Genomic DNA, 20,138 nt, shown 5'->3' with positions numbered 1-20,138 from the left:
TTACAGCATCTCTAATCTAATCTCTAACCTTAGAAGCAATGATCTTGCTAGGGGTTCCATGTGGTACACATGGGTTCCACTCACACACATTTTTCTTCACCTCCAATTTGAAAAGCTACTCTTTGGGGCTTTTCTTTTTATACAGATTTTTAAAGAGCTCTATTTTTATATGAAACGAACTTTGCAAGGTTACAAAAAGTGACCACCAACCCCCGTAGCAACTAATGAGTTTGGCATTCATCAGCCACCTGGCTCTCTCTGGGTTTTTCCTGCCTTTGCTTGTTCCTTGCCTTAGCTTTAACAGTAGCCTGGAATTGCTCCTCCTCTGTAGACAGGGGGATGTTAAGACAGGCATCAGAGCGTTTCACTCCTCAGCTGTTTGTTGGACGTCATCTGCAATATCCTTAAGCTATTGTGGACATCTTGCTGAGCAGTTCTCCCATTTGATTTTTGTTCCTTTTGAGCGATCATCTTGAGTAAAACTGATTGTCAAAGGGCAGCTGCTATTAAATAGGGTGGGGTCCAAGAATTGGGGGTGAATATTCTGTCTGGCATCTGGGTCAGTCTGCAGTGTTGCCAGAGCCCTTCAGCTAAGCTCGTTTGCCTTATGTAAGCAAGTCACAGAAGTCTTCTGTGCTTCCTCTTCCCCATATCTATCCTGAACCCTGCCTCGCCTGGCAGTGATTTCCTGACCATTTGAAATGAGTTGTATTTAAATATCATGTATTTATTATAAATGGGGAGACTGCTGGTGGGTTGATGTTTGCCCTTGGCATATGTGTTGCTCCCTCTTGGTCTGCGGTGATCGTCTCTTTTTTGCACAGAAGACTGATTGAGCTTTGTAGTGTTTTCCCTTTCCTTCCATCTGCTTTTTTATTGGCTGGCAGTTCTTAGTCCTTTTTAAAACAAAAACCAAAAGCTGGAGCCTATGGACACTGCCTGCTGCCTAAGGAATTCTGGAAATGGTACAAGTGAGTTAAGCATTTCTAGTAAACCTTTGCCAAAGTGCAATGTTCAGGATTCCTGGGGAAACCCAAGAAGGCACAATGGTTTGAGACCAAGTAAGTGTTTTTACAAGAAATGCAGGTACTACATTTTTTTTTCTTTTTTCTTAAACCCAAATACCATTTTGTGCAACTGCATCAAAAGTCTGTTTAGTCAACAAACTACTTGATTCCCCCGAGCATTAGATCAGAACCTCAGTTTCATCAAGCAGACGTTCCTTCAGTGTTGGATGCTTGTGTGTCTTTTTGTCCCAGTTTTGTTTCCGTTCCCCCAAGACTTGAGCTTTCTGGACCTGGACTTCCAAATGCCATCTTGTGTATCAGAAAGGCAATCACATTCTGAGTCCCACAGTCTGAAGAACAGCCTCTCTTAATCCTTGCACTGGAAGAAGAGCAGCTCAACATTGCTTTGATCCTCTTATTGGCTTTGTGGATTTTGTATATTTTGCTCATTAGGTTAATAATGTCAAATGGTTTGGCCAGTCCTGCTTTTTATGACGGGTGGATTAGATATTTCTGTGTATAGTTTTGCCTCTTACTTTGTTTCCGGCTCAATAAAATAAGAACCGTCCACCATATCTACAAGATTCTTGCATGGGCTACCAGTCAAGTCACTGCAGGAGATTAACTGCAGAAATCATTTGAGTTGTTGGCATCTGTCTCGAGAGACAATGAAGTGTGTGCCTCCGGGAGTGAAGTCAAACCACTATGCTAGCAGCACCAAAGTGAACTTTCCAGGGTGCAAGCCTAGGCAGTGTGTATGGAGGTCCTGGGCTGCCCAGATGACAAGACCCCACCCTCGATTTCACTGATGTGGTCCAAAATATCTCTTGAGATGCATTTGTGTTTGGTAATATATAAGAAAAAATTAAAAATTGTCCAGTAGCACCTTAGAGACCAACCAAGTTTGTTCTTAGCTTTCGTGTGCATGCACACTTCTTCAGATACACACTTCTTCAGATACACACTTCTTCAGATCTGAAGAGGTGTGCATGCACACAAAAGCTTATACAGTGGTACCTCGGTGTCAGGGAACTGCCATCAGTGCCGGAGGGAGAGAGAGAGCTCCAAAGGGATCCCAGAGAGCGTCACGGGATTGGGAGAGGCAGCCCATCTTCTGGGGAAGGGAATCAGCCCAGCTCCAGTAGAGAAGGGGGGCAGATGGAGGAATCTGAGAGGGAGTCACAGGACTCCTTGCCTGGGACCAGCGGGGGGAGGAAGGGTCCTCCGCTGCCTACGCCTTCCTTGCACAGAAGGCTTCCGCGCAGGGAAAGTAGGAGGCGACTGGGCATGAAAGAACTTCTTTGCTGGAAGAAGTTTAAGAAACGCCCGCTGACGGATTCTGCCAGCGATTGAGACAGCCACGGGTGAGTGGCTGTCCGGACAGAAAAGGTTCACTTAGGCAACCCAGCCAGGTGTGGGCACCGGCTTACGCACGAGCAACCCCTTGAACCACTACACTCGGGTAAAGAACTTAATTCGTTCTGGAGGTCCGTTCTTAACCTGAAACTGTTCTTAACCTGAAGCACCACTTTAGCTAATGGGGCCTCCCGCTGCTGCCGCGCCAAGATTTCTGTTCTCATCCTGAAGCAAAGTTCTTAACCCGAGGTACTATTTCTGGGTTAGCAAAGTCTGTAACCTGAAGCGTCTGTAACCTGAAGTGTCTGTAACCCGAGGTACCACTGTACCAAGAACAAACTTAGTTGGTCTCTAAGGTGCTTCTGGACTATTTTTTTATTTTTTATTTTTTATATATTTCAACTGCGTCAGACCAACATGGCTACCTGCCTTGTGTTTGGTAAAATAGGGATAGGGGTCCTCTTTGAATGACATCCACTCTTACATAATCTGATAACAAAATGGTGCCTAAGTGTTGAGTGTTTGCAGACAGGAAACGCCCACCCTCCATTTGCAAGTTTTCCCAACAGTGACCACACACAGGTAGTCATGTAAAGGACTCCTGAGCCACTAGCCTGAAGTGAAGCATCCTTTGGAGTTATCTAAGGCTGCTCTGAGTGAGGAGCCTTGCTAGCACAATAGCAAGGAAACTCTTCCATGGAAAAGTTCAAAAGGACATTCCTTTCTTGGCTATGATTCCTGCATTGCAGGGGGTTGAACTAGATGACTCTGGGTCCCTTCCAGCTCTACGATTCTGTGATCACTCGAATTCTTTTGATTGAGAAAAGTGAGCATTCAGGGCATGTGTGTAAATTGGAAGGGCTTATTTGTGAGAGTAAGGCAGTTATTTGTGAGAGAAGGCTGATCGCCGAAGAATTGATGCTTTTGAATTCTGGTGCTGGAGGAGAATCTTCAGAGTCCCATGGACTGCAAGAAGGTCAGACCTCTCCATTCTGAAGGAAATCAGCCCTGAGTGCTCACTGGAAGGACAGATCCTGAAGCTGAGGCTCCAATACTTTGGCCACCTCATGAGAAGAGAAGACTCCCTGGAAAAGACCCTGATGTTGGGAAAGATGGAGGGCACAAGGAGAAGGGGGCGACAGGACGAGATGGTTGGACAGTGTTCTCGAAGAGACCAGCATGAGTTTGACCAAACTGCGGGAGGCAGTGGAAGACAGGAGGGCCTGGCGTTCTCTGGTCCAGGGGGTCACGAAGAGTCGGACGCGACTAAATGACTAAACAACAACAACAACAAGGCAATGGAAAAGCTACTTCTGTACTCATTCCAAGTGTTTATTATGTATTACCAAGGAGGCTCCTGTGTGTTAGTTGCAAAGTTGTCTCCTGAGACGACAGCCTCCTACTTTTGGTTCTAATAGGGGTGATCTCGTGTGTGTTCCATGATGACCATCAGGGCCAGCCATGTCTCCTCAGCGGTGGGGATGATTTGGCTGGCAGGGAGCATGAACCCGTAACGGCCCGTGTCTCGCAGCTCAAAAGTGTACGAGTATTTGATGCCTTGTTCGTAGGTCCAGTCGACGGTTCCACCACTTGCTTGGTCTAGATCAAGGAAATGGGTACACAAAAGAAAGCAACCGCATCACATCTCTTCTATACAACTCTTGCTACTCTTCCCGTCTGGAAAAGTTTAATTTCCGTCCTGTGCATGCTTTGAAACTCAGCGTTACTGCTGAGGTTCTGGTTGAAAGTAAAGGGTAGACTCTGTTAATCCTCTTTAATAGGCAGCTTGGCATCCAAGCTGTTCACAGCTGACATAAGGCTTGGACCCAGTTCAGCACACCTGCTTAGAGGGGGGACTCTGGGTTGTTTGCTATCTCATCTAGGAATACATTTGACTTCAGAAATAATAAAAGTGTGATGCCTTAAGAAGCACATTCAACATTCTAAAAAGCAAGTGGGTTTCTAGTCTTCATGGTTATGAATCAAACCTGGATCGTGTAGGAGAGACTTTTAAGAGAAGCTTTTCAAAGCCAGAGAAAGTCAGATGTTTCTGGTATCCAGAGGATGGGAATTTCTCTCTTGGGTCTTCTGTAATCCATCTCTCCCCAACCAAGTCCCTTCCACACGCTCCTTCTAACCTCTTTTCTCCTAGCAAAATGTCAGCAAATTAAGCGTTACACAGGAATCTCTAGTTTTTCACCCGTACAGAGCAGCCACATATGAATCTTGCAGGCGTAGCCTAAATGAATGCGGTTGCATTTGGCCTAAAAAAATTTGTAGAAAAGACTTATGTCCAGGAAAGCCATATTTTGTGAATAGACCATACTGTGTACTGTAAATACCAGATCTGTCCTGATTCCTGCTCATCCATACTCAACAACCGCTGCACCAACAACTGGCCCTGCCAGTCTTCAGCCAAGTAGCACAGCATATTAACGGTTCGATGGTATATCACCTGGATAGCTCAGTTGGTTAGAGCATGGTGCTGCTAATGGCAAGGTCGCAGGTTCAATTCCCGTAAGGGACAGCTGCCTATTCCTGCATTGCAGGGGGTTGAACTAGATGATTCTCAGGGTCCCTTCCAATTCTATGATTCTATGATGTGCATTGGAGCATCACCAATACTGCAACCTCCATAGAAAACTATACTCTAAGAGAAGGTAGAGTTCAATTCAAAATAGTTGACTGCCCCCTGGCGGCTTGGAGGACCACATTTGTTTTCACAAGTTTGGTCACTTACAGATGGTGGTGATGATGCTACCATATCTGTATTTGGTTCCATGGAGAGAAGTAAGGGCTTCGACTGCCTTCTGAGCAAGAGCATCCTGGAAGGGAACAAGGGGCAGAAGAAGAGGAAGAAAAAGTGAGATCTAGAAAGGTCAAACGCGTGGGATGAGAACTGCTACATAACAAAGGTGACCTAAGAGATGCAGGCTTGTGGGGAGAGAATTGACCCCCTTCAGCGGGTGGCGCTGTGGTCTAAAATCACAGAGCGTAGGGCTTGCCGATCAGAAGGTTGGCGGTTCAAATCCCCGCAGTGAGGTGAGTTCCTGTTGCTCTGTCCCAGCTCCTGCCAACCTAGCAGTTTGAAAGCACGTTGAAGTGCAAGCAGATAAATAGGTACAGCTCCGGTGGGAAGGTAAACGGTGTTTCCGTGCGCTGCTGTGGTTTGCCAGGAGCGGCTTAGTCATGCTGCCTGCATGACCCGGAAGCTGTACGCCGGCTCCCTCGGCCAGTAAAGCAAGATGAGCGCCGCAACCCCAGAGCCCTCCGCGACTGGACCTAACGGTCAGGGGTCCCTTTACCTTTACAGTGGTACCTCGGGTTACATACACTTAAGGTTACAGACACTTCAGGTTACGGACACTTCAGGTTACAGACTCCGCTAACCCAGAAATAATACCTCGGGTTAAGAACTTTGCTTCAGGATGAGAACAGAAATCGTGCGGTGGTGGCACGGTGGCAGCGGGAGGACCCATTAGCTCAGGTTAAGAACAGTTTCAGGTTAAGAACGGACCTCCAGAACGAATTAAGTTCTTAACCCAAGGTACCACTGTATTTTAATTTCTGCACTTTTTCCTTACACAGTTTTCTCCTTTCTGTGCTAGGCCAGCTCCCTCTTTCCCTACAGGAAATGTTTTCATACTTGAAGTCCCTATCTTTGTATGTCCTTCTGCTTTGGTGGTACTTCGCAAGAAAAAACACACCTTATATTCTGTCTCCCAGGTGTGCTTCTCTTTCTTCTTACCCCTCTTGTTCTAAAGAGGTCACACTAGAGACAGCCCCATCACTTTGGGTTTCATTCAGCTGCTGTCAGAAGTGACAGCTTTTTAGTACAGTGGTACCTGGGTTACATACGCTTCAGGTTACATACGCTTCAAGTTACAGACTCCGCTAACCCAGAAATAGTGCTTCAGGTTAAGAACTTTGCTTCAGGATGAGAACAGAAATCGTGCTCCGGTGGCGCGGCAGCAGCAGGAGGCCCCATTAGCTAAAGTGGTGCTTCAGGTTAAGAACAGTTTCAGGTTAAGTACGGACCTCCGGAACGAATTAAGTACTTAACCCAAGGTACCACTGTAGTTCAAAATGGCCAGCTGAGGTTTTATCAGTGATGGGAGACGGTTCCCTGATAGCTTGGGATTCCTTCTCCAGCTTTTGGAACGGGAAGTCCATTGGAGAACACCTCCAGTTGAGTGGTGAGGTGGAGGAGTGATTTGATCTTACAAAGGCTGAGCCTTTTGGGTTGGGGTGTGGAGTTAGCTGAAATGGGGATTCAGCAGGAGCGGCACAAGTTGTCCCCTCTGGGGGTCTACTGCTGGTTCATTACACACGGATACCACGTCCCTAAGGGAGGGGACTGAGCCATGGAGTCCTACCAGCTCTGCCTGATCAGCTGCTTTCTTGCTGGTGTAGCCATAAGGATAAAGGAGAAGCTGAGAGTAACTGTGGATGGAGACGAAGGCTTTGATGTTGCCATGACTCTTCACAAAGTCCACGATGGCTTTCACTTCGGGCTCAGAGTTAGGGTAGGGTCCACGGTAGGTCTCGGTGCAAGGATTCCCGCTGGATCCAGCCTCTGTAATGCACAAAAAAAGCACTGTTTCATTGGTTGCTGTAGATCAGGAACAATTCAGATAAGGCACTTTGGTGATACAACCCTTCCATAACCCGCTGGTTTGGACATTAAAAACCCATTAATTGATAAGGGCAGGTCTACGCGATAAAGTTAAATGTTGGTTTGAGACCAATATCATGGCTCACTCATCCCAAGTGCTTTTTTTCTTAAAAAATGTTTAGGGGTACTCTCATTTTGACTCAAGAAAATCACCATTTTTTAGTTCAAATCAGGAGAAATAAATACAGTAAATGGACAAAAGTACAAAGATTCACAAAATGTTTAGGGCAACCTTTCTCAACCTGTGGGTCCCCAGATGTTGTTGAACTACAACTCCCATCACCCCTAGCTAGCAAGGCCAGAGCTCAGGGATGATGGGAGTTGTAGTCCAATAACATCTGGGGACCCACAGGTTGAGAACCGCTGGTTTAGGGGTCTGCGTACCCCCCAGAAAAAAGCACTGCATCCTCCCAATCACGCACACTTCAATTTTTGGTAGAGAATCATAGAACAGCAGAGTTTGAAGGGACCCTGAGGGTCATCTAGTCCAACCCCCTGCAATGCAGGAATCTCAACTGAAACCTCCATGACAGATGGCCACCCAAGCTGGAGAACTCTAGCTCCAGTCTAGGAGTCTGTGGCTGGAAGTTTTGCATTTTGCCATAATGAGTTGACAGGAAACTGATTATGGTGAATGGTTGGACACAGAAGAATGGTGGAAGGAACCAACTGGGGAATCCCCAAGGGTGTTGGGTCCTGCTTGAGGTTTTCCAGCAGGCATCTCAGTGGCTTCCATGAGAACAGGATGCTGGACTAGATGGGCCATTGGCCTGATCCCACAAATGCTTCCTGTGTTCTTAACTGGAGGCTGGAATTGAAACAATGACCTATGTGTGCTCTACCTCCAAGTGATAGTGCTCCACCCTACATCAGCATCCCAAATTAGGCACACGTAAGGATGTATGGAGGGACACGGGTGGCGCTGTGGGTTAAACCACAGAGCCTAGGGCTTGCCAATCAGAAGGTCGGTGGTTCAAATCCCCACGACGGGGTGAGCTCCTGTTGCTCAGTCCCTGCTCCTGCCAACCTAGCAGTTCGAAAGCACAAAGTGCAAGTAGATAAATAGGTACCGCTCCGGTGGGAAGGTAAACAGCGTTTCTGTGCCCTGCCAGAAGTGGCTTAGTCATGCTGGCCACATGACCCGGAAGCTGTACGCTGGCTCCCTCAGCCAATAAAGTGAGATGAGCGCCACAACCCCAGAGTTGGTCATGACTGGACTTAATGGTCAGGGGTCCCTTTACCTTTACCTTTAATGATGTATGGAAGTGAGAACTGGACCATAAAGAAGGCTGATCGCCAAAGAATTGATGCTTTTGAATTCTGGTGCTGGAGGAGACTCTTGAGAGCCCCATGGACTGCAAGAAGATCAAACCTCTCCATTCTGAAGGAAATCAGCCCTGAAAGCTCACTGGAAGGACAGATCGTGAAGCTGAGGCTCCAAGACTTTGGCCACCTCATGAGAAGAGAAGACTCCCTTGAAAAGACCCTGATGTTGGGAAAGATGGAGGGCACAAGGAGAAGGGGACGACAGAGGACGAGATGGTGGGACAGTGTTCTCAAAAAGACCAGCATGAGTTTGACCAAACTGCGGGAGGCAGTGGAAGACAGGAGTGCCTGGTGTGCTCTGGTCCATGGGGTCATGAAGAGTCGGACACGACTAAACAACAACAAATCATTTGCCATGGCGCATTGGATCCCTTCAGACAATCATATTTCGCTCGACCTCACAAAGGTACACGCCTCCCCATCGGGGTGGGGGATGAGGAAGCAAAAGCCTTTACCTCCAAATCCTGCGTCCCAATTCCTGTTGGGGTCTACTCCGATGCAGGATGACCCGCTGTTCTTGGACCTTGTCTTCCTCCACATGCGGTTCTGCAACAGCCAGGAAAGGCCCATCAACAAAGTTCAGAACTTCCAGAGCTGCTTCTGAAGCTAAATGTTGGTGGTAATTCAATCTACCAGCTTCATTCTGAACACAGAGGCTTGAAAGGGAAAGAAATACCTTGGAGTGGGTGAAGGCAAACCCATCTGGGTTTGTGACAATTTCTAGGAAGATGTCGAAGTTGTCCAGGATGGAGGTCAGGGAGGCATCCTTGCCGTAGCCATCAAGGATCTGAACAGGATGAAAGAGAAGGGCTTAGGGACAGAGCCTTGGAGTCCGTCATCATTCGTAGACAGAGGTGTGTCTGGCTTCTTCAGACAAAGACAAAGACACACTTTGTTTCCACCCTTCCGTCCATCTTTCCTTTCTTTCATTAATAACCCACCATTTTTTTCCTCCAAGGAGCTCAAGGTGGCAGAAATGGTTCTCCACCATCTAATTTAATTCCAACAACAGCCCTGTGAGGTTGGTTAGGCTGAGAGGGAGCGACTGGCCCTAGGTCACCCAGTGAGCATCATAGCCGAGTGGGGGAATCTGAGCCCTGGTCTCCGAGTTCCCAGGCCAGTGCTCTAACCATTACACCACATTGGCCATTGACACCTGACAGGTGCATTTCAGGACCCACCCTATTCTTCTGACTGTTCTGGGGCTGTTTTTAATTCTGAATTCTACATTCTTGCGACCCACCCTGGGACCCGCTGTTGAAAGCAGGTAATAAATGCGGTAATAATAAAAATAATAAATAATATATTTTTCAATTTAGTCTGTGTTTGCTAAGTAGTGAGCATCTACTCTAGACGAGAAATGTGTTTGTTATGGTTGGGAGAAGGACAGCACAACTGCAGATGAGATTAATTTCTCCGGAAGACCTTTGATTTGATTTATTATTTTGATACTGCTTTTCTGACAGCACCACTGAGCTCAAGGGAGCTCAGAATTATAAGAAGGCGTTAAAATTAGCAATCAGCATTCCCATAAATATAATCCTATCAATAAACACCACAGTATGCAAGTAAATCAAACCATCTGTTCAAGTAGTTCAATACAAACATATAATACTATTTTCGTTATATGTTGCCTATGTATGTCAGTTGCTGTCCTGGGCTCCTTCAGGAGGAAGAATGGGATATAATCTGAATGAATGAATGAATGAATAAATACAACTAATAATTTATGAGAGATCAAACAGGTCTGGAAGCCTTGAATCCTGTGACTGGCATAAATATAAACCAACCAGGATGTATTTGCACTTTTTGATAGCCAGCTTCACTCTGGATTTCCATGTGAAGAGACCAAGGCAATGCAAGACATGGAAGCTGCACTCCTTCTCTCTCAGAATCCTGGTGCCCCCCTCTGAGATTCCACACCAAGTCTATCTCCGCAGCCTTGAGGAGTAGAAACTTCTAGCAGAAAATAATGACATTCTGAAGATGTTGGGTTCTGTGCCCCTAGTACATGAACACATTTGGGTGCATGCACACCATTTAAAACCCACCCACACCCAAGAATCTTGGGAACTGTAGTTCACGATGGTGCCAGGAATTGTAGCTCTAAGCAGGAGACTACAGTTCCCATGATTCTTTGGGAAGGGTGCTTTCAGTGGTGAATATGCAGCCACGAAGTTGTGAAATCCTTACAGCATTGGCATCTCTGAACATGGGCGGTTCATTCTTGGACGGCGGTTGCCGATGGAGCTCTGAGCCCTTCTTCCTCCATATGAAATGTGTGCCTCTGAGACTAAATTGCAGCCAATACCTTCTTTGCAAGGGACGCGGGTGGCGCTGTGGGTTAAACCACAGAGCCTAGGACTTGCCAATCAGAAGGTCGGCGGTTCGAATCCCCGCGACGGGGTAAGCTCCCGTTGCTCGGTCCCTGCTCCTGCCAACCTAACAGTTCGAAAGCACGTCAAAGTGCAAGTAGATAAATAGGTACCACTCTGGCGGGAAGGTAAACGGCGTTTCCGTGCGCTGCTCTGGTTCGCCAGAAGCGGCTTAGTCGTGCTGGCCGCATGACCTGGAAGCTGTACGCCGGCTCCCTCGGCCAGTAAAGCGAGATGAGCACCACAACCCCAGAGTCGGCCACGACTGGACCTAATGGTCAGGGGTCCCTTTACCTTACCTTCTTTGCAAAGTAGACTCCACTGGCTTGAGTGACCCATTCTCGGGAGTGGATACCGGTGTCGATCCAGATTGCTGGCCGGTTGCTTCCCCCGGTGCTGAACTGTGCGGAAAAAGGAGAAAGAGAAATCTGAATTCCTACCTTCTCCTCCACGAGGCTGTCTCCAAGTCTGATGGGCCGCACCTGAACAAGGTGACCTCTGGCAAGTCCACTACCACCCTGCCAGCTGTTGTAGCAATGCCCCAAGAAGCTGGGGAGCTGGGTCTTGGGCATCCTTTTAATGACACACAATGACCGGGAAAGTGACACTGGGATTCAGCTACGTGTGTGCCCCTCAGCCGTCCCAATTTGAACGGGGCATCCCAGAATTGCAGAAGCCATCCTGGCTTTGGACTGGATCCTGGAATGTCCCATTTTTTGATCAAGCGCTTTTTAACGGAGAAACCTGAAGGCTCCCTTGGACAAAAAAATGAGGACACCAGCCAGGAATACCAGAGCAAAACAGCAGCCAGTAGGCTTGGTCTTTATTGAAGACTGTCGCAACAGGACTCCCACCTGCCACAAGGTGGAACAAGATGGAAGCCCCGAACAAAAGAGAACCCAAACTTTTATTAGCTGCTAATCCCCATGTTACGCCCCCCCCAAACTACATCACTCATACATCACGGTTACATCATGAAAGGGGAGGTCTGGTGGCAGGAATCTGAGCATCCTGGACCCTGCCCCATGGTTCCCCTTGCCCTCCACCAAACACCCATCCAGTGTAACAAAAGAGATATTTACATTTCCCTATTTCCCAGCCAAGTTAATCACACCCTTTTGTCTTCATCTGGGTTTGTTATTTCTGGAATGGCTACCTGTCTGGCACTCAGGTATCAGGATGCCAGGGATTATCCCTCAGACAGAGGGGCTACTGAGTAGCTGAGCTCACATGTCTGTATGAATTTCTGAAGTTACTTGATTGGATTTCCTGGGGAGCCTGGCTAGTCTTTTGCAGTGATAAATTCTTAGTTCCTGGGCCAGGTCACAGCTCACACCCTATTCATATCTTAAATGAGCCCTTAAGACAGGCTTTGTGAGGAAAGAGACAATGGGGAGGTTTCCCACTTTGACCTTGCAGAGAAAACATTTGCTCAGTTTAGGAATCAAAATGGTTCCGGGTTGGTCTTCTTATGCTGATCTATATACGTGCTTGGTTATGAACATTTATGAACATTTCCGTATATCTAAGACCTCAAAATTCCTATCACAGTATGAAACTGCTCGGCTGGTGGTGTGTGAATTAAGGGAGCCAAGGGCAGCGACCGTACAGCCATGGGCCTGCAAGCTCCCTAGGAATGTCGCGTACTGAAAGTGGCATCTTAGCATCCAGGCCTATAAATCTGAGCACTTTGTTAAACCTCATAATTCCCTAAAGCAAGTTCTTTGGAGCCTGGGGGCACCTTTGAAAAATCTAAGGAAATGTTATGCATGCCACAAAATGCCCATTTCACAGAAGGAGAATCGGTGGTGCTTGAAACACACACACACTCTCGAAACAACGGGGGACACACACCCGAAAACCAACCTCCCCAAAAAAACAATTTCTCAAAACATAAAAATTAGGAGGGACAAGGGTCCCGTTGAATGCCAGAAGGAAGTATTTGAAGAAGTCGGGGTGGCCACAGGTGCCATGTTGGAGACCCAATATTTAAAGGCCGAAATATTAACACATTATATCCGTATGTGTTAGAGATGTGGGAGTTCCACCTCCTGCATGGCGTGGGAAGGTCAGGAGTGGAAATTGATGTTTGTTTGTCCAAATGCCCCAGAAGTGACTTACCTTCAAGATGTTGATTGGTCGGCCCTCGTAACTCTTCCCAATCTGGATTTTACTGACCAGTTTGGGGTTTTCTCCCACCAGGAGGTCCATGAAATCGTAGATCTAGTGGAGAGAGAGAGAGAGGGCTGGAGTGAAGTGTGTCTGTGTGTGTCTCAGTAAAAGTCTGTGTTCTGAAATTCTGTCTCAAGAAAGCAACCGTCAAGACCCCAGGGGTCCCTGAAATGAGGGCTTTATTTTTCATTGTGAAATATACTCGGAGTCAAGAGTGGATTTCATGCTCTTTATTCAGCTCATAGGGGTGAGGAGGAATCGAAGTTCCCCCAGAATGTCTGCTTTATATATATTATTTGCACAATGGGCCCCACGTGATTGGCTAATTCCGGGATTCACCTGTAGGCCAATCAGGTTGTGGATTCACTTCCACCTGGAGCTGGATTGGGTGGCTCCTGTGGACCAGTCAGACTGCTGCATTCTGGATCCTATTGTTCTAGGGCCAATCAGACTGCTGCCTTTTGGATCCTATTCAACTCAGTACATAACACATTGTGTTCTACATGGCAATGTTAGTCAATTAAATTGTGGGGTGGGCTAACTCACCTGACTTGCACATACCCTGTGCCATGGAGTGGAGAGACCATTAATATACACACACACACACACACACACACACACACACACACACACACACCATTGATGACAGCTGCTATCTCTTCTTATTTATTACATTTATATACCATTTATAGGGACGCGGGTGGCGCTGTGGGTTAAACCACAGAGCCTAGGACTTGCCGATCAGAAGGTCGGCAGTTCGAATCCCAACGATGGGGTGAGCTTCCGTTGCTCGGTCCCTGCTCCTGCCAACATAGCAGTTCGAAAGCATGTCAAAGTGCAAGTAGATAAGTAGGTACCGCTCCGGCGGGAAGGTAAACGGCGTTTCCATGTGCTGCTCTGGTTCGCCAGAAGCGGCTTAGTCATGCTGGCCACATGACCCGGAAGCTGTACGCCGGCTCCCTCGGCCAATAAAGCGAGATGAGCACCGCAACCCCAGAGTCGGCCACGACTGGACCTAATGGTCAGGGGTCCCTTTACCTTTACCTACCATTTATATACCACTTATATCTTTCAATGAGTTCAAGGTGGGTGAGCCAGTTCTGCACTCTTTCCCTCTGGACTATCCTCCGCAGCTTGAAAAGCATCCCCCTTGTTTGATGACATTTTGATAACACTTGCAAAAATTTCCACCTATCCACTACCATTGCCCTCGCTCGCTTGCTCTCTCAGTTGACTTTGCCCAAGGTGATGTCACGAAGTAACCACCCCTGATTGGCTATTTACACATCCTATTCACTGTGTGGTCTCTGATTGGCTTGGACTGGTGAAGTGATGAGCCTAGGAAGCAATGCCCTCGCTCTCAAGTGGCTTGGTTAACCCTCAGTATTTTCCCCACATTGGCAAACCTGTTTGACTATATAGCACAGGGGTCAGCTACCTTTTTCAGCCGTGGGCTGGTCCACCGTCCCTCAGACCATGTGGTGGGCCGGACTATATGGGGGGGGGGGATGAACGAATTCCTTTCCCCCACAAATAACCCAGAGATGCATTTTAAATAAAAGGACACATTCTACTCATGTAAATACACGCTGATTCCCGGACTGTCCGTGGGCCGGATTGAGAAGGCGATTGGGCCACGTCTGGCCCCCAGGCCTTAGGTTGCCTAGCCCTGATATAGCATAGTCATGATATCATCCCATCCCGTCCAATGAGATTACAAGTTCAGGAAGCAATAAACAGGAGAGGTGAAGTGTAACTAAAGTAGCAACAAAAAGTGATAGGTATTTCTGCTATCAAAGCATTAGCTGGAAAATCTTTTTACCCTCTCTCCTAAACCCATGTCTTTGCTCCCCATACAAAATAATCACACTGAAATGGGATATTTGCAGTTACAACAAGTATGCATTTATTTCACTCACCTCATCCAGATTGTGGTAAGAAGCATAGTTAAATGTCTCAATCGACCGGGGCATAAAATGTTGGCGGGACATGAAAAGCTTCTCCTCATCCACCAGTGACTGGAAGGGACAATGGGAAGAGTCAGGGAGGAGTGGGGGTTGTTGGAGAAAAGCACACTCCCTTTTCTTGAGTTTGTAGCTAATGCACATATTACTTTAAACCACATGAGCCCATGGTTTGTCTAGCAACCTAGCCAGCACTTACTTGTGAAATCTCTAAGTTAACTCTGCCCCTAAAAGCTGAGCCATTTTGTGGTTCTCTCTTATAACCTTCAAATAGTTCCTGCTCCTGCATGAATAAAGCCTTTGAACTCTCCCAGTGGAAACGGGAGTGTGTGCACAGCATATATCTGAGGTGTCAATGATTTGGACAGCATACACATAATACTTTTAAAGCACACCTGAGACACATTTCCCCCCTCAAAAAATTCTAGGCACCATAGTTTGTTAAGGGTTGCTGGTGATAGATAAACTATTGTACTCAGGATTCATTGTACTGTGTACACAGCCTAGGTTAAAGAGGTTTGTCACCAGCATGATAGTGGTGGTGAGAAGGTAGACTCAGTCAGGGAAAGGTGCCTGTGAGGGGAGACCTGCTTGAGGTCCCTCAAGAACCAGCAGCCGGCCCTGGTGTCAGGTCTCAGGGCTGACAACGCACAGGTTTATACAGCAGGGTCAACCCTACCATTAGACGGTGGTAGAAGTGAGGTCTGGAAGGACAGAACTGGGCCAGGCCTTGCTTTGCAGGCCACACGCACCTGCACCCGTTTCCCTTGTCATCTGGGCAGGTCACTGACCTGAAGGTCCTGGATCATGATGGAATAACGGATGCCATTGGATTCCAGGAACACCTTGACTCCTTGGAGGCTCTCAAATGGGACACGCACGTCTATGGGGAACTCGGAGTGAACTGGGTGGCGCCAGAAATCCAGCTGGAGGAGAAAGGTATTAGTTTAATATATGTCTATGGCCTTGTGTTTTGCAATCTCTCCTGTGGTGCAATAATGTAAGAATTGCCTTGCTGGCTTTGGAACCTGGGGAGCTGCCTTATATTGAGTCAGACATTGTTCCATCTAGGTCAGTATTGTCTGACACTGACTGGCAGCAGCTGCCCAGGGTTTCAGGCGGGATATTCCTAGCCCTTTGTGGAGATGGTACTGAACCTGGGACCTTCTACTGAATCTGGGACCTTTTGCATGCAAGCAGATGTTCTGCTCACTGAGTTACAGCCCTTATCTACCTCCCCCCCGCCCCAAATTCCGACAGTGAAAAGTTAAAGTACAGCTTAAATTCGCCACCTTACAAAAATTGGCTTTTACAATATCGCTGCTGAAACAGGCATACGGTAAAACGGAACAAAAAAATGTTTTATTGCCGATTTGCGAGATTGAGACTGTTCATTTGCTATTTGCCGGTGTGAGTGCCTGCGGAATTACAGCAATAGAATAGCGATTTGCGATTTTAGCAATTGTAAGGTAACTTTTGCGGGCTTGCAAGATCAAAGGCTTAAATTGGCTCAGAGTTACAGTTCTACCAACCGCAGCGATTTTCAGCCTGTAACCCAATTTTAAGGGAGCGGCTTATATTTGGGTATTGTCTTTTTTTATTCCACACCCCCCCTTGAATTTCAAAGGTGCGGCTTATTTGCGGGTGCGGCTTATATTCGGGCCAATATGGTATCTCTCTGTCTATCCACCCACTCCTCCATTCAGCTGCCATTCGCTGTAAAGTCCCAGGGTGGGTGTCAGGGGCAGGGAGCCAGGCAATAAATCACACGGCATCAGTGAAGCCAAGTCTTCATTCATGAACACAAGGTCTACTCAGGAGGCCAGGCCTAGTGAGCTCAGCAACTCATCCCAGTAGATCTTGCTCCATGGGGCAGTTGTGGGGACTGAAGGTCCCCTCCTTCCCACAGCTGCCTAGGTTAGGGTTACCAGACGTCCCTGGTTCCCGGAGACAGTCCCCGGATTTGCAAATCTGTCCCCGGGAAACGTGTTAGCGGCAGCCTCAGCAGCCCGGAGCCAGCCTGGTAGCGCAGTTGGCTCTGGCTGGCTTCAGGAGCTGCTCGCTGCCGTGGCACCCACCATTTTTCCTCACCAGAAGTCCCCATATGATGTGTCTTGTGCACAACACATCATATGGGGACTTCTGTAGAGGAAAAATGGCAGGCACCACGGCAGCGAGCAGCTCCTGAAGCCAGCCAGAGCCAACTACACTACCAGGCTGGCTCCCGGCTGCTAACTGCCGCTGCCACTGCCGAAGGGGAACCGGGGATGTCCGGCGGTACAGATCTCCTGCCCCATTCTCCCTTTGTTTTGACTGATCGGGGGAGGCTCGGGAGTCGCGAGAGGCCAGCCGTTGCCCAGTTTTTAAAAAACTCTGCACATTTCTATTTCACAGGGTGTGAAAGAAGGCTTTGCACCTTGCCTGGCAGAGAAACCGTGCGCCCCCCCCGGGCAACAGACACCCGCCCGCGACTCCCGAGCCTCCCCCGATCTGTCAAAACAAAGGGGGCAGGAGATTGGGGGAGGCTCAGGAGTCACGGGTGGGCAGTGTGCTGTTGCCCAGTTTTTTAAAAAACATTTATGTTTCACAGGGTGCGAAAGAAGGGTTTTGCACCTTTATACAATATGCATATGTGCTTGGGCCCAGGGTCTTTTGCCTCACCGTCCCCACTACTGGCTCCCTGTTGCTACTCAGCTTAAAAAAGAAAAAGAAAAAAAGTGTCCCCGGATTCAATGAAAAAAATCTGGTAACCATAACCTAACTCTCCTCCTCTTCCAGGTTGTTCCCAAGCAATTTGAGACTATGCCAGCATGCCTGCCTTTGCTCCTCTTACTTCATCCCTTTCCTGGTTCTGGGAGACCAGAGGTAGGGGAGCTGATCACAGCAGGAGGGGAGACTCCCTGTCTTCTTCACCAGCCTGACTCATCTCTGCCTCTCAGCCCTCCTCCTCTCCAGCCTCTGATTCTACCTCTGATTCTGGACTGCTGTCTGCCACAGCCTCTCCCAGCTCACTAAGCCCTGTTGCCTCTTCAGCTTCTGACACCTCCTCCTCACAGTCTTCTCCCTCTTCTCCCCCTGACCACTCATGGCCGTCCCACCACCACTCCCCAGGCTCTGAGCCTTCTTCGCTTGGGGTTCCCCAACTGATGTCTCCCACCGCTCCCCTCTGTGATGGCCTGGGACTTGGGCTCAGACTCGGAGCCAGAGGAGTCTCAGTCCGCACCGGATCCTTTGCCACAGGCGGCATCTGAACCAGGTCTGGGGCCTGATTCTGAAGAGCCCCAGTCTGCACAGGTTCCCCTGCAACAAGCACCAGCTGGGCCGAGTCAGGGGCCTGAGCCTGCCCTGGCTCCAGATGCAGGGATGACCTCGTTGCCTTCAGCTGGGCCATCACTTACAGCTGCTCCACTACCAGTTGGGTCAGGGGAGGCTGAGGCAGCCTCTGGGTCTAGTAACCCACCGACGTCTCCTGAGCTGCAGAGACTCAGGTCTGAAAGAAGGAGAGACCTGAGTACTCGCAGGAGGAGTGCTCGCCTTTGGGCAAGACAGGGAGGTGAGTCACCAGGGGATCAGGACCGGCCGTTACCCCGACAGAGATAAAAGGCTGTTGGATCCCGCCCCAGGTTGCGGGAGCAACGTTGCTGTTTGCCAGAACCTGCCTGTGATCCTGTGCCTGTCCTTGCCTGGTTTCCTGCCTGGTGTCCTGCCTTGGCCCTGTTGGACTGACTCCTCGTGGAACCCTTGGATTCGGGACCAGACCTGGATCACGTTTCACGGGTTACCCCCGGGCCCAGTACGCCCTGCATTCAACCAGTCCATGACGGGGTGTTACATCGAACAGAGATAAACAACCCCACCTGCATCTCTGCTCCAAGGCATTACCTGAAGATGCTCAAGAGCTTCCAACTCCTTCACCTTCTCCACTTGGAATTCATCTGCAGCAAAGATCCTCAGCACCTGGTGACTGCAGAGACAAGTTAGGTGAGCCTTTGCTGCCGTCAAATAGCACACTTGACGATGGGCTTTCGTGAAGGATAAACGTGGTTGTCATTCTGTGGCTGGCTAGCTGAATTTCCCCCACGGGCTTCTGTGCTTGCTGGTTGTCTAGTCAGGCAGCACTGGTGGAATGGGACAGAGGAATGTGTGTCTCCACGCCCCACCTCCCCAATGCCCAATATACATCCGTTAGTTCAAGCATGGCCAAAGTTGGCCCTCCAGATGTGTTAGGACTACATCATCCCTAGCTAACAGGACCATTGGTCAGGGATGATGGGAATTGTAGTTCCAAAACATCTGGAGGGCCAACTTTGGCCATGCCTGGTTTAGTTGATGATCTAAATTAGAGTTGTAATACTTGTGTTCCGTCACTAGGTTCCGCTGTAATGCTGTTTTCTTCAGTAGATGCAAAAAGAATTTCACATCAAGCTACAAAACAGAAAATCTTCCCGGCGTAGAGCACAAGATATCAAATAAATGCCTCCAACACAGCTGCTCCTTCAGTTATTACTTACGAAAGGTCAGGTGTGTCTTATGGCCAGGTGTGTTTTATGGAGCGAAAAATACAGTATAAAAAATAAACAAAAAATGAAATGAAATGTGGAAAACAAAACCTATAAAATAAAATGCAGAACTAGCTGCAGCTTGGTTCAAGTAAAAAAAAACCCCCAAAAACACACACACACACAAAAAACAAGTCAAGCATTTCCATTTCCCTGGACTATTCTATCTATCTATCTATCTATCTATCTATCTATCTATCTATCTGTCTGTGTCTGTCTCTCTTTCTGCTACCTGGAGATGGAAAGTGGAGCTAGGTAAATCACGACACGGCCCCCCGAGCTTGTGTCTACATACCCCACAAAGGTCTCGGTGCCGAGCGCAACAGCCACGAGGGCACCAAACCACAGGAGACTCTTCATTTTGGCCAAGACGGGATAGCCACTAGGAACTCGGGTGCCTCCCCAAGGCCTCTTATATTCCATCCACAGTGTGAACGCTGGCTGGAGCGTGGCCAGCAGCTACAGGGACCAGCCTTCCGCCAGCCGCCCTCCTTCCCACAGCTCCATCGGGAAAAGGGCTGACACTTCCAACCCCTTTTGCTGATTGATGTTCTGGGGAAGGTAGCAGCTGCCTTGATAAGCGAGGAGGTCGGGGACCCACAAAGTTTCCTTTTGTCTCTGCCAAGCTTTCGTGCAATGCCAAGGGGTTGTTGAATCATCCGCACCACAGAGCTCAAACAGAGCAGAGGGCTTCAGACCCTGCT

The 20,138-nt window shown here is 48.4% G+C and overlaps 1 protein-coding gene across 1 annotated transcript; it reads right to left on the bottom strand.

Annotated features, from left to right (window-relative positions):
* Positions 1–3,660: 3,660 nt before the first annotated feature.
* On the bottom strand, positions 3,661–19,794 carry LOC308486431 (carboxypeptidase A1-like; the record flags this gene model as incomplete). The annotated part of the gene is made up of 11 exons (XM_081023275.1): positions 3,661–3,962; positions 5,104–5,188; positions 6,740–6,939; positions 8,820–8,910; positions 9,041–9,151; positions 11,039–11,140; positions 12,861–12,962; positions 14,831–14,929; positions 15,667–15,801; positions 18,758–18,839; positions 19,730–19,794. 11 exons carry the CDS (start codon positions 19,792–19,794, stop codon positions 3,775–3,777), a joined length of 1,260 nt encoding a protein of 419 aa, XP_080879401.1. The 3' UTR covers positions 3,661–3,774.
* Between the last annotated feature and the right edge of the window lie 344 nt (positions 19,795–20,138).

This window comes from Podarcis pityusensis (assembly GCF_964106645.2).
Source record: "Podarcis pityusensis genome assembly, chromosome: 10".
NCBI lineage: Eukaryota > Metazoa > Chordata > Lepidosauria > Squamata > Lacertidae > Podarcis > Podarcis pityusensis.
Note: the sequence above shows the minus strand (reverse complement) of the source record. Positions and strands in the feature narration are given on the sequence as shown.